This window comes from Topomyia yanbarensis, chromosome 3 (assembly GCF_030247195.1).
Source record: "Topomyia yanbarensis strain Yona2022 chromosome 3, ASM3024719v1, whole genome shotgun sequence".
NCBI classification, from domain to species: domain Eukaryota; kingdom Metazoa; phylum Arthropoda; class Insecta; order Diptera; family Culicidae; genus Topomyia; species Topomyia yanbarensis.
This window is the reverse complement of record NC_080672.1, coordinates 265,843,207-265,858,784: the sequence shown is the minus strand read 5'-3', so window position 1 is coordinate 265,858,784 and position 15,578 is coordinate 265,843,207. Positions and strand designations below refer to the sequence as shown.

At 34.9% G+C, this 15,578-nt stretch overlaps 1 protein-coding gene across 2 annotated transcripts in view; it reads left to right on the top strand.

The window, feature by feature from the left end:
* LOC131694009 (uncharacterized) overlaps positions 1–15,578 on the top strand; it is a 405,981-nt gene that overhangs the window by 239,753 nt on the left and 150,650 nt on the right. For both annotated transcript variants that reach the window (XM_058982348.1, XM_058982349.1), the window contains one exon: positions 422–538. In XM_058982348.1, coding sequence (XP_058838331.1) covers positions 439–538 — 100 coding nt within the window. In that variant the 5' untranslated portion in view covers positions 422–438. The remainder of the gene's footprint in view (positions 1–421; positions 539–15,578) is intronic.

Genomic DNA, 15,578 nt, shown 5'->3' with positions numbered 1-15,578 from the left:
CAGTGTGGTGGTGTGACGAAAAATCACCGCCACTTTTTCAAAAGCACCATTCCACCCGGTCAATTGTTTTTCCACCAACTATTTTGCATTATTTGAATCCTGATAATCTAATAAATTCACTGATTTCCTTATTTTAGAGTTTAATAAATGCGATGGATAAACCGGTGACAAAGTTGAACGCATTTTTCCAACGCGTACTATCAAGTGTTCAATGTAGATGCTCACCGAAAGTTCTTTGAACCTTAACCGATTGCCGTAAAAAATTATACGTAGTAGATATTTGTTATAGAGCGTGTTTGTGTGCTATTAGTTGGGGATTGGTTGCCCGCCAGCTAGCGATTTTGGAACAAATTTTTTGGAAGATTTACTACCAAAAGATATTTTGAATAATATTACAATTCTTTCTCTATATTTCTTGCAGGTCTCCAATCGCTGTGGATGACTAGGCTTTGCAGTCCTTGGGATTACAGTCAGCGTGACGAGTATCCTGCTGACAGTTTCGCACAGTTCCTTCACCCGTCGCCCATCGACAGCAAAGGTATCCGAGACATTATATTATTTTCGCAAAACTTTTTACAACAATCAATGTTATCGCTGGCTATAACTCATTTGAAAAAAAAAAGTTTTATTGTTCACGAAGAATTCCGCCATTTTATGAGTAAAAACCCCTCTAATTGAAAAATTATCACAAAAACTCAACGTAGGGGTTAAGTATTTTTTACAAAGAATGTGTATGCAAGGTTTGAAATAAATCGGTTAAGTAATTTTTGAATATCAGGTAACACTGCAAATCATGTTTTTTTCCCAGAGACCTTCCACAGAAAGCTTCGTCACCGAGTCGCTTGTCAATATTTTTGCCTAGAAAAATTACCAAATGTTATTGAAATGATAAATTATAATGTACAAAAGTTTTGATCAATTCGCTTCACCCAATGTTCTAAAAACTTCGCAAAAAAAGTTTTTTTTACGCTGAAACCCTTACCCTCCCTCCAAACAATTCAGTTGCTGCCTATAAGTCATCAGGAACCGCCGTACGTATCCAATGCGGTCAAAGTGACTTTGAATGGTCATTAGTGATCTAGACCTGCAAATTCAAGTACTTTAGTAATTTGGTAATTGTGAATCGTTTTGACATCATGGTGGTACCAGTGTATATGAGTATTTGCTATGAGACTGCACGCTTCAACCTGTACCTCCCGAACCGGAACTCCGATCGAAGAGAAAATCAATAGCAGGCTACATATGGGATCGTTATTCCGTTCATTTGTGTCAGAATGTGGTGAAAACCTACCGCACTCAGAAAGGCGAAGAGCCTAATAGCACTAATAGAACTGAAAAAGGACCTTTTGTTTAGAGTTTAACCATCAAGACGCTCTTCGGAAAATTACTAGGCGAGCAAGCAAGAGTTCTATCCCACGGCACTCGAACGTGCGCTGATATGATTTGAAAGGTGCACAAATGGTAATCCGGTTGGAGATTTGGTGGTCAGTGTGTTCATTGAAGGCTGTTCCTTGAGTTTCCAAACAAAAGAAGAGCTGCTTCAAATGCATAGATTTCGGTCACCAGGCAAGAAATTATCAAGGCCAGACATATCTGATTTGTGTGAAGTAGTCGCGATTGCCAAATGAAGCAGTGTTTTTAATCGTTAGTTTTGATGATCTGAGCACTGGAAGCAGTTAAATCTGATACTGGACATGTTAACCGACAAGTTGCTTCTTCGGTTGTTTTCGGAGGAGGTGGTGGTGGAATGCGGAAACAGATTAACCAACGCAAGTTCAACAAAGCTGGAAGTAAAACTGTGCAATCAAGGTACCGTAAACACATTCTGCAAAGATGAACGGTAATCCACATCGACGTAACTTTCTGCAGTCAATAGTAAGACACATGAATGAACTAGAGATTTAGTGAGGAGTACATCCACAGCGACCATCAGGCAATTCAATAAGACATTGGCTAACTAAAATTTACGACAATACGGCGGAAGAGATTTGGTGAGAATAAGTGCGAGACGAAGACGTTGGCTAGAAACATTTCGTCGAGGCTCTTTTCAGATCAAGTAGTGCTCTGAATATGGACACAGACAAAACCACGAAAATGTTTACTAGGGTATGTGATATAACAAGGCTTAGGATTATGCTCATACGTAGAAAAAAAATGGAAATTATATATGACGTTAACAATGGAGCGACGTATTCTTCTATCTGGAAATAGGATTTTTCATGTTCTGAATTCAGTGATACGAATTTTCATTTTCAAATGCCAACTTTCTAAACGAATTAATAGTATGCCGCTGGTGTGACACAGTCCCGCGAGGAAAAGACAAGGAAAATAGTAAGACATATATTTGATAGGCACGGAAGTGAGTTCCACACTGTGCTAACACAACTACATGGCTTTCTATCTGAGAAAGGTAAAAATCATATTTTGAATATGTTATGGTCTGTTTTTTCACAAGAGATATGTTATTCAAATGTTTAGGGAGTTACATACCTTTTTAATTTTCAAAATATCGAAAAAAAATTATTACTTTAACTGAAAGCACAACTCTTTGAAAATATTTTCCAAAATTTTTATGGAGATCCGAGAAATATATTTAAAGCTACAGCGCTTCCTAGCGTGTTTCATCTACCAAGATCAGTGATAATTTGAAATTTCAAACTCGATTTTCTTGAAATGTCGTTTTTCCAAAAATGGTTTTCTGTGATCACGATTGCCGAAAACTCCAGTCAGTTTGTCTGTCACATTCGCATAAATACTATGGTAGCATAGAGCATTAGCTATATGTGATGAATAAAATGAAAGCAAATCATTTTCCTCCTCCTCCTTTCTCCCCAACTGTGTGACTCATTTGCAGAATTTGTCACGTACGGTGCGGAATAAAGATCTATGAGGTGAGAACATGGCGCGTGCTTCGCTTCCTATTACTTTGCCCTTGGAATATCTATTTTCTTATTGGTTCTAACGAATAATCGTGCACCACACGACTCCAATAAATTGTACATGGGGAGCACGCTTGAATTGAGAAGCATGCTGCTTTAATTTTTAGGACACAGCGGAATATAGGGTCAAACGCACGTCCGCGGCAAAATTCACACATTGCTTTAATGAAAAGTTGCTTAAAACTGCTGAAAAAAGGCTAAAACAAGCCAGAATAGAATGAATTAGAACTTTCCGTTCATATAAATGCTGTTTTGACCATGATACTAGTACATGCCTATGCTATTATTAGCGTTAGTCGATATTTTGTCTTACTATATGCGAAAAATCATCATAATAATTCACTTTCGCCTATAGAAACAAATCAAGGTTTGTTCTTTTCCGAATTAAATTTACTTCTGCATGAACCTAAAATCCCACTGCAAAATGCAAAATTTCTGATAAAAAAACTCGGATAAAAGTTGCAATTTCGAGATTTTTTCAGTTTTTTTGCTCTATACTATATTGCTCTATAGTGAAGAAAATTTTAGAAGAAAAATATTTTCCCTTCACTGAGGAGAAAATTGTTTTAAACTCCATTTCCGCATTAATAGCACAAAATCCATAACTGAATTAGAAATATTTCAGGGGTGGGCGTAGCGTATTGGTAAATCGATTGCCTTGTACGCAGCGCACCTGGGTTCGAGTCCCAACCCCGCACATAGGGTTAGAAATTTTTCATAAGAGACTTTTCTAACCCGAAGAGGCGAATGACCTTAAGGTTAAAACCTCTATAATCGAAATAAAAAAAAAAGGAATATTTCATTGCGTTCCATGGCGGTCACGACGGCTGTCATGTGCTGAAGAGTGGAACGTGAAACCTTAAAAAAAATTGAAAGTTGCACATTATGCACGATTATTTTGCAGTTGCACTTATGTTTTGATTTGCAAAAAAATTAAATTATAAACATATAGTATTGCTATACTAAATTTTAGTTTTTTTTGCATGCAGCCAACACTGATAGAATATATTCGTAAATCGCTATGCATTAGTTTCGTACAGATAATTTTCATAAAACATACAAATTTTTCGTACATATAATGAATCGTTCGTAGTTCTATTGAAACACATTTATTTTTTATTACGAGTTTTTCGTGAAAACCACGAAACGACTTTCGTTGGCTTATTACTAAACAGCTTCGTTCGGCAAACGAATTTTTCGCTGCTATATACGAATATCTTTATAATATTTACGAGCACCATTCGTCGAACCGTCAACGTCAACAGAGCTTCAATATGGAGTCATTGTTGCTATACGTCAGATAATTGTTGATGTTCACGATGATCTCGATCTGGCTATTTAGTAGCCGTATCCGTGTCCGCCGGTTTCAGGAAGATTTTCTAAATCTCTTCCGCTTCTAGTTGATCCAGAATCCGGAGCAGTACGGATTCAGTTGAGCCATCGCTCGGTGGTTTAATTTAGAGTTTTTCTCTGCCGGAGCACTGTAAAAGAATATGCTATTAAATACGAAAACGACTCTTAGATGAACGAAATGAATTCGTGCGACCAACGAGATTGTTAGTAATATACATAGACGTTTATTAAAATAAACAAAAAAATTCGTTTCATTCACGAAAATTAATGTCGTTTTCAACGACAGCATTCGTGCAATGTACACTAAATAAGTAAAATTCACGAAAACTTTCGTTCATCAAGCGACCATTTCTTCATATCACAATAAAATCGATTTTGCCAGATCTGTTTTTTAACTAAAAAAATCGGTGTTGTCAAACATCGATCCAAAAAGATCAAATGAAAAAATAAGAAGATAATAAATACGAAAACTTTTCTAAGATGAACGAAATGAATTCGTGCGACCAACAAAGTCGTTCGTAATATACACAAACATTTATTGAAATAAACGAATGATTTCATTTCATTCACGAAAAATAATGTCGTTATCAACGATAACATTCGTGCCATGTACACTTGATAAGTAAAAGTTACTAAAACTTTTGTTCATCAAGCGTCCATTTCTTCACACCACAATCTTTCTAGTACTCAATAATGATAAGCAGGTTGAAACAGAATCGAATTTGCCAGATCTATCTTTTTAATTAGTAAAAATCGGTGCTGTCATGTAAAACATCGAATGCCACAAACGAAATCGTTTGTAATATACATGAACGTTTATTAAAATACACGAAACATTTAGTTTCGTTCACGAAAAATAATGTTGTTATCAACGATTACATTCGTGCAATGTAAACTAAATAAGTACAATTTACGAAAGCTTATAAGTTTCATGTAATAAAATCATTGCTTTATGCCTTTACGCAAATTCAAACTTTCTTGACATATTTCGCATAAAAAGGTATGTAACCCCTTAAGATATAAGAACCCATGTATAATTTGAAAACGAAACTACGAAACCTTTCTCAAAATTCTTCTGATTCCATGAATCTATTTTATGGAGTGCACATTGTCCATTAAAAAAGCATCCCCAGTCAGTTTGTCTGTCACATTCGCATAAATACTATGGTAGCATAGAGCATTAGCTATATGTGATGAATAAAATGAAAGCAAATCATTTTCCTCCTCCTCCTTTCTCCCCAACTGTGTGACTCATTTGCAGAATTTGTCACGTACGGTGCGGAATAAAGATCTATGAGGTGAGAACATGGCGCGTGCTTCGCTTCCTATTACTTTGCCCTTGGAATATCTATTTTCTTATTGGTTCTAACGAATAATCGTGCACCACACGACTCCAATAAATTGTACATGGGGAGCACGCTTGAATTGAGAAGCATGCTGCTTTAATTTTTAGGACACAGCGGAATATAGGGTCAAACGCACGTCCGCGGCAAAATTCACACATTGCTTTAATGAAAAGTTGCTTAAAACTGCTGAAAAAAGGCTAAAACAAGCCAGAATAGAATGAATTAGAACTTTCCGTTCATATAAATGCTGTTTTGACCATGATACTAGTACATGCCTATGCTATTATTAGCGTTAGTCGATATTTTGTCTTACTATATGCGAAAAATCATTATTAATTCACTTTCGCCTATAGAAACAAATCAAGGTTTGTTCTTTTCCGAATTAAATTTACTTCTGCATGAACCTAAAATCCCACTGCAAAATGCAAAATTTCTGATAAAAAAACTCGGATAAAAGTTGCAATTTCGAGATTTTTTCAGTTTTTTTGCTCTATACTATATTGCTCTATAGTGAAGAAAATTTTAGAAGAAAAATATTTTCCCTTCACTGAGGAGAAAATTGTTTTAAACTCCATTTCCGCATTAATAGCACAAAATCCATAACTGAATTAGAAATATTTCAGGGGTGGGCGTAGCGTATTGGTAAATCGATTGCCTTGTACGCAGCGCACCTGGGTTCGAGTCCCAACCCCGCACATAGGGTTAGAAATTTTTCATAAGAGACTTTTCTAACCCGAAGAGGCGAATGACCTTAAGGTTAAAACCTCTATAATCGAAATAAAAAAAAAAGGAATATTTCATTGCGTTCCATGGCGGTCACGACGGCTGTCATGTGCTGAAGAGTGGAACGTGAAACCTTAAAAAAAATTGAAAGTTGCACATTATGCACGATTATTTTGCAGTTGCACTTATGTTTTGATTTGCAAAAAAATTAAATTATAAACATATAGTATTGCTATACTAAATTTTAGTTTTTTTTTGCATGCAGCCAACACTGATAGAATATATTCGTAAATCGCTATGCATTAGTTTCGTACAGATAATTTTCATAAAACATACAAATTTTTCGTACATATAATGAATCGTTCGTAGTTCTATTGAAACACATTTATTTTTTATTACGAGTTTTTCGTGAAAACCACGAAACGACTTTCGTTGGCTTATTACTAAACAGCTTCGTTCGGCAAACGATTTTTTCGCTGCTATATACGAATATCTTTATAATATTTACGAGCACCATTCGTCGAACCGTCAACGTCAACAGAGCTTCAATATGGAGTCATTGTTGCTATACGTCAGATAATTGTTGATGTTCACGATGATCTCGATCTGGCTATTTAGTAGCCGTATCCGTGTCCGCCGGTTTCAGGAAGATTTTCTAAATCTCTTCCGCTTCTAGTTGATCCAGAATCCGGAGCAGTACGGATTCAGTTGAGCCATCGCTCGGTGGTTTAATTTAGAGTTTTTCTCTGCCGGAGCACTGTAAAAGAATATGCTATTAAATACGAAAACGACTCTTAGATGAACGAAATGAATTCGTGCGACCAACGATATTGTTAGTAATATACATAGACGTTTATTAAAATAAACAAAAAAATTCGTTTCATTCACGAAAATTAATGTCGTTTTCAACGACAGCATTCGTGCAATGTACACTAAATAAGTAAAATTCACGAAAACTTTCGTTCATCAAGCGACCATTTCTTCATATCACAATAAAATCGATTTTGCCAGATCTGTTTTTTAACTAAAAAAATCGGTGTTGTCAAACATCGATCCAAAAAGATCAAATGAAAAAATAAGAAGATAATAAATACGAAAACTTTTCTAAGATGAACGAAATGAATTCGTGCGACCAACAAAGTCGTTCGTAATATACACAAACATTTATTGAAATAAACGAATGATTTCATTTCATTCACGAAAAATAATGTCGTTATCAACGATAACATTCGTGCCATGTACACTTGATAAGTAAAAGTTACTAAAACTTTTGTTCATCAAGCGTCCATTTCTTCACACCACAATCTTTCTAGTACTCAATAATGATAAGCAGGTTGAAACAGAATCGAATTTGCCAGATCTATCTTTTTAATTAGTAAAAATCGGTGCTGTCATGTAAAACATCGAATGCCACAAACGAAATCGTTTGTAATATACATGAACGTTTATTAAAATACACGAAACATTTAGTTTCGTTCACGAAAAATAATGTTGTTATCAACGATTACATTCGTGCAATGTAAACTAAATAAGTACAATTTACGAAAGCTTTCGTTCATCAAGCGGCCATTTCTTCGTACCACAGTAAAATCGATTTGGCCACATTGACTGAAAACAATGAGGCTAATAATACGAAAAATTTTCTAAGATGTACAAAATGAATTCGTGCGACCAACGAAATCGTTTGTAATTTACACAACTGTTTATTAAAATAAACGAAACATTTCGTCTCATTCCCGAACAATAAAGCCGTTTTCAAAAATAACATTCATGTAATGTACACTAAATATGTAAAATTTACGAAAACTTTCGTTCATCAAGCGGCCATTACTTACACCACAATCTTTTTAGTCCTCAATAGAAGGGAGAAGGTTGAATTACAATCGATTTTGCCAGATCGATCCTTTTAGTTAATTGAAAAAATCGTTGTTGTCAAACATCGATCCTAAAATATCGATTGAAAAAATAATATGCTAATGAATACGAAAATTTTCCTAAGATGTACGAAACGAAATCGTGCGACCAACGAAATCGTTCATCATATACATAAACATTTATTAAAATACACGAAACATTTCGTTTCGTTCACGAAAAATAATGTCGTTATCAACGATTACATTCGTGCAATGTAAACTAAATAAGTAAAATTTACGAAAACTTTCGTTCGTCAAGCGGCCATTTCTTCGTACCCCAATAAAATCGATTTGGCTACATCGATCTTTTTAAATAAAAAAAATCTATGTTGTCAAACATCGATCCCAAAAGATCGACTGAAAACAATAAGAGGATAATAAATACGAACACTTTTCTAAGATAAACGAAATTAATTCGTGCGACCAACGAAATCGTTCGTAATATACACACACGTTTATTAAAATAAACAAAAAATTTCGTTTCATTCACGAAAAATAGTGTCGTTATCAACGATAACATTCGTGCAGTATATATTAAACGTGTAAAATTTACGAAAGATTTCGTTCACCAAGCGGCCATTCTTGTTCATGAAATGAACGAAACCTACTATTTAGAATGCACGAAAATACTTCGTTGCAGAAAACGACGAATGAATTCGTGTATTGTATGCTCGATTTCATTATATTTACGAATTTATATTATCAGTGAATCATTGACTTGACTTGAACATTTATTCTATATTTTATCATTATAGATCTTTGAATGAGATTAAATTTAAATACTGACTCACCCTTAACACCCTTTGCAATCGAAATTGCTTTTGGTATACAATTATTTAATTATATACTAAATTTGGCGAAACATCGGAGAAATCATCTTCGACGAAATAACATTCGATGAAACAACCCGTGGTGAAATGGTTTATATTCAGTAAACTTAATTGTTGTATCTGTTTTACAATATTTACCGTCAATCCTTTATTTGATAGGAGGGCAGGGCACATTAGTTGACAGCGTTTATTTATTAATTTAATTATATCAGTTTAACGAATTTTTAAATAATAATAAACTAGTCATATTCAATTCGTGAAAGTTAATGTCGGTTTTTTGGCGAGCCCGTGCGATGGTATTCTTGCACTGGTTTTGACAAACAAGCGCTCGTTGGAAAGATTATACATCGGACAACGCTTTGGCAATAATGATTTTATGCATGGCTAAATATTTTTCAAGCTAAATCCAATAAGGCTATATTCGAGGTTAATTAAAACAATGTACACACCTAGAAAATCAACGGATCAATTTTTATTTGAAGAGTATGAATATTGCAGATTAATTAAAAATTAACAAGGCAAATAATAAATGTAATCCATTGACGTCATTCAAGTAAAAAAATGAGGAAGTGGCAAATGATGTGAAAAATCACGAAACTGGAGAAGGAAATGTTTTTTCAGCAGCAGTGTAGGTTTTATACTTGCAAATTACTTCTTCGGTGTCCTCGTTGTTGCCAAAGTGTGGAATTGAAGTTGTGCATTCTGGTTAACGTGATTGCTAGCTGTGCGACGATCACGTTTGCGCTTCGGAGCGTCCGTATTTTTTTAAACAAAAATATCGGATACCAACACAATACTCGTATTCAGCATAAATTTTTACGTAAGAAAAAACTCACATTTCAAAGCGTACCATTGAAATGCAAATGTAAAGCTGCAAAGAATTCCACAACTATAAATATACAATTCGATTGGTGCTAACAATTATCAACACCATAATCATTCTTCTCGGCTCCATAACGTCACGTTAATCATTTTCAATGTTAAAATAATTCAGAACATAAAACGGAACATTAAAAACTCATCCAAAACAACATGTTCCCCGTTCCATTATCCGGGGGGAACCATTAGATGCGAGTAGGAAAATCTAGGTAATGCCTTCACTCAACGCTATACATATGTACCGCTCAACTGAGCGATACAAGCAATAATTTTAAGAATTAATTTCTTTTTCGACAGCCGACCGACCAACCGATGTGCTCACTAGATAATAATAAAATATTTAGCACGAATGAAGAGCATTTCGCACTTCATACGATGAAAGTTTTCCATTTGCGCTTGCCGGATGCTGGGCGATGTAAGCGGAACCGGGACTGTGGCATGCTCTGCGAATGAAGTGGCTCTCGTTAGTGACTCTCTGGTTGAGCGCTCGGTCTGAATCAACCGAAATAATTTATTTAGCTTATGTGAGTACAGCTTAAGTTTGCACATCAACATTGCTTCCGGGTTTGGATTGGTGCAGGACACTAGAAATTGTTTGGTTGGCATATTCCATAAACAGGAATTAGATGGGCTACGAAGCAATAAAGCATCAGCTACTTTATGAGAAAACTTGAACTCAAATTATAATTACTAGTTCGTACATTGCCGCCACAACTTCTGTGTCCATAAATGCAGTTTATGTCAAACTTGGGTGATGAGTATGATTACTAAAGCTTATTCACAGATCCCTTTGTAAACTCTAGTCGCTTCATTATTTAGGTAGACACTTGATACTACTAGAATATGCATTTTCTGGAAACTCGGATTGCGTCTGTATGCGTTACGTAAATTTCCCTGTTTACTCATACTCAAACATTTTTTAATATTTGCTGCACTTGTAGAGTGTTTTCCGCTAATAGATACTATTTCCCGCAATGAGTCTCCAAGGCAGTAAAGCTTATTGCCTGTGTGTTCTTTAGCCGCACTCGCATAGACCATCCGCAAGTCCACCGGAGGGAAAGCTCTTCGTAAGACATCCAACTGACTCGTCAGCTCCGCGATGAACGGGCCTAAATTGTGATTTCCACTATAAACCACAAACCAACGGATCCTTTTCAAGGCCAACCAATTATATTTTAGACGAATTTCGCGCCAAATCGTATTCATAGTTGGCAGCATCCTCTCAGATTTTAATGAAACTTTCTGTACATGAAGACTTTTTCGCAAAAAGCCACTTTGCATACTTTGTTTTTCCAAAAATGATCCAAACTGTCTTTTGAAAAGGGCCAAACTTTTTTTACCAATTTTTTTTCAAATAGCTATAGTCTAAAAATGACAAATCCTACAAAAAATGTTGTAGGAGTGGTTTTTACAAAATTCAAATTTTCGAATAAAAATATTGAAAAAATTCTTCATTGACGCCTACACTGAAAAAAATCGATTTTAAAAATTTAAAGTCGATTTACAAAAAAAACCCATTTTTTGATTTGGATGAAATTTTGTTCCAAGATAGATAATTATGTTCCCTACCTACTGTCAAAAATTCAAGTTGAGCACTTTCAAGGAAAAAAAGTTATTCGAAAAAAAACTTTTCCTTGGCCAAACTGATTTTTTTTTCTTCAGTGTATTTCTATAGAAAACTAAACCAATGAAAGCCATAATCATCTCAGAATCCAATAAAACTCAGTTTGTGAGAAGATATTGTCTAATTTAGCAACTAAGCATATTTTTATTAAGGGGTTAATACTTTTTCATTTTTCATAAAATCGAAATTTTTTATTACTTTATCTGAAAGTACAACTCCTTGAAAATGTTTTCTCAACATTTTATAGAGATCCGAGAAATAGATCGAAAGTTACAGCGCTTCCAAGCGCGCTTCGTCTACCAAGAGCTGTAGTAATTTGAAATTTTAAACTCGATTATCTCGAAATGTCGTCTTATTAAAAATTGTTTTTCCGTGATCACGATTGCCGAAAAACTACTCACTCAATTTTCTTAATTTTTTTTTCAATTGATCGTAATTAATGTTTCTCGTACTTTAACGATTCCTTTTTTATTCATAAATTTTTGCTTCATGTATAAGAATTTTTTAATACAATTTTTAGAGCTTAAAACAGAGATTTTTTACTAAAAATGTTCTCAAATGCAGGAAAAAAATATTATTTATTCAACTAATCGTTAAGGTACAAGGAATACTCATATACTAATGGAAGTTTTTGAATTTTGGGATTTTAGATGTTCTATTGGTCTTCAATCGTGATCAACGCAAACCCCTTAAATAAAAAAGGGTTTCGGGGAAAAAGCCATAACTCTGTCAATTATCAATTTATTTTTATAAACTTATGTTTGTTTATTTCACTGAAAAATGTACTACCAAAATATTATCAATAAGTTTGATGTAATGAAATCATTGCTTTATTCCTTTACTTAAATTCAAACTTTCTTGACATTTCTTTCAATTGAATTTTTCATAATTATTTATTTATTTTTATATATAACATTTGTCTTAAAACTATCTTCATGCATGCTTTTTTGTATTATTTCTATACAAGGAAAATATTTTTGGTTCATCTTCTGAATTAGAATACCTTTTCGTCTCTACTTTGCCACCAGGAATAGGCACAAAACTGTGGAATTTTTGTGTTTCAGATATTGTTTTGGCGTTTTTATACAGCTCTGCGAGTTCTTCTGACAGTTTGTTGTACTGTTCAGTGAATATGTAGAAGAAAATTAATTTTGTGATATTTTTATCAATTTTTTCAACTGCCCAGTTACATAACTCTCGGGGAGTTGTTATGGTATTTCCATAGTCGCCTCTTTTGCCATTCGCTTGAAAGTGCCACTAATAGCATCACAGGGTCCTTTTCCATGGGATTCTGCAACAAAATGCATTCCTATGCTTAACTCATACTTTGACAGGAATCTACACAAGCTTGCGAAGTTTTGCTTATTTTTGTATTGTGCTGCTGCTCCATCAGGCATAAAAGTTTGTCAATTGATGCATAAAATTTATCAGTTTTGAGAGGAACAAATGAACTGCAGTCTTCAAGTCTTCCAGTCTTCCAATCTTCCAGCCTTCCGATTTTCCAATCTTCCAGTCTTCATTCAAGTTTGTTACGAATATATACCAAATTCGTTATTGATACTTTTTGCTTGTATCAGGCAACTAGCAGCTGGGAAAACGGATCCTGAGATGATTATGACTTTCATTGGTTTAGTTTTCGATAAAAAATACACCGAAAAAAAATCAGTTTGGACAAGGAAAAGTTTTTTTCAAACAACTTTTTTTTCTTGAAAGTGTTTTTTGACGGTAGGTAGGGAACATAATAACCTATCTTGGAACAAAATTTCATCCAAATAAAAAATGGTTTTTTTTGTAAATCGACTTTAAATTTTTAAAATCGATTTTTTCAGTGTCGTAGTCAATGAAGAATTTTTTCAATATTTTTATTCGAAAATTTTACTAATTTTGTGAAAATCACTCCTTCAACATTTTTTGTAGGACTTGTCATTTTTAGACTAGAGGCATTTTAAAAAAATTGGAAAAAAAAGTTTGGCCCTTTCCAAAAGAATGCAAAATGGCTTTTTGTGACAAAGTCTTCATGTACAGAAAGTTTCATTAAAATTTGAGAGGGTGCTGCCAACATTTGTTCGAATTAGCGCGAAATTCTTCTTTAGTGAGAATTAACTAAAATTTTCGTTTTTCGTTGTGTTACAACGCCCCCCTCTTTCATTCCTGCTTGAATTATTTTCAATTCTAATGTTGTGCTGCAAGGGCACTGGTTTTCAGTACAATTGAAACTGTAGTTGTGTGCGTTTTCCCCAAAAGTTTCTCAGGTGTTTGTGTATGTATTGTTTTCAAGGAAGTTGTATTTCATTTCATAATAAAAATTGACCGGCGGGGAGGTATGGTTCTGTGAACCAAAAAAAAAAATAGTATGTAAGAGGGATGAGAAAGATTTCAACTGTATGGAAAAAAAGGCAAATGCTCAAAATGTACATTAACTTGAAAAAATCAAAATATTTTTTTATGGGGAGAAAATATTCGCTCAGAAAAAGAGCATTTCGTTGTTTCGGGCAGAAAGCTTCGATTTAGGTTGCACAGGGCTTCTTTCGGCCTTTTTGTTGTTTTGTTGTCTTCACCTTTCCTCCTTTACCGCGTCCAGACATTGCGAGCGTATGTGTAGTAGACCTCCTCACATTTGCATTGGTCAGCTCAAATTCTTGTTCTAGCTGTGAATTTAGATGTTTCTGCCAAAAATGGCTCGAATCAGTTAAGGTTAAGAGATGTCTCCAAGCAAAAATCGTATTTTGGCATTGAATTCATAGTAACAAATCAATAGAAAATGTTCTTTGAACCTTTCTCCACATGTTTTATCAGAAGAATATAGTGGTTTTTCGCAACAATAACACTATTTAGAAGATTATACCTAGCTGAAACAGATATTGGGGGAGATTAGTGGAAAGACCGGGGACCGTTTTATTGTCGAACCATGTAGCCTTCACCATAATAAGGTATTCTTTTATTTTCCGTGGAATCCCAAGGAAGTTCGAAGAGTACTGATGTTTTAATGAGGCTAGATTTCCATAATCCTAGTTCATGGATAGTTTGCTGAAAAGTTCTGAGAACCAAGTCGCTTACAAAGTAAAGACAGTAGTATTTTTGCAGTGTCGACAACTGTTCTCTGGAATTGCTAGCGAAAAAAGGTTATAAACTGAACTATGGCTTTTAAAAAGTGTGTGTATGTGTATATGTGTATGTTTATACAATCTATCTCCCAGTGACCAGCAGTGCTTTTATGGATGAAATTTGTCTGCATCTATTAATTGATAAATTTTGTATTATCCATAGATATACACGTGTTTAGCACTGGAGATGGAAGGTGATAGCTCTACTGTACATTATGAGGCCGTCTTCATATATAATAAGCCCCGCGCGAATATATCCACGTATCAATTGGATATGTGCAATATATTCGCACTCCAGTCTATTCTAAACCACCAAAGGCGTCAGTCCCAATACCAGTGTGCTCTCTGCTACTATCCAAGCCAGCGCAAACAGTTGCTTTTTTCTTGTGTGCATTGTCTGAAGAACAAAGGGAACCGTTACTAGTATTCTTGTGATATATCAATATGACTGAGTCTCATCAACAAAATGTGACTCTTCGGCCTAACATGGTGGCCATTGACTTCCGGTCTTTCCGCATAAGACCGAGTACTGGTGATGTGGAACATTTGCTGAAGGTGAAAATGCAGCTTCGGTTTTCGAAAGTCAGCTTAATCCAGCTGGAGCAGGTCAGACACGCGGCGCTGGTAATGTTCAACAAATCGCCCAGGCGGAAAAATTTATTGAGCAAAACAACTTGAAACACGTGCTTGATTGTGACACTGCTAAAACCAAGATCCCAATATATATGGGTAACGGAAACGTGGAAGTCAAATTACATGATTTGGCACCACGTACTTGCAAAGTGGCCATTAAAAAGATTCATGTCCTATTTCGGAGAAGTAGAATTCATTTCGGAGGACACGTGGAGGAACTACTTTCCAGGTATT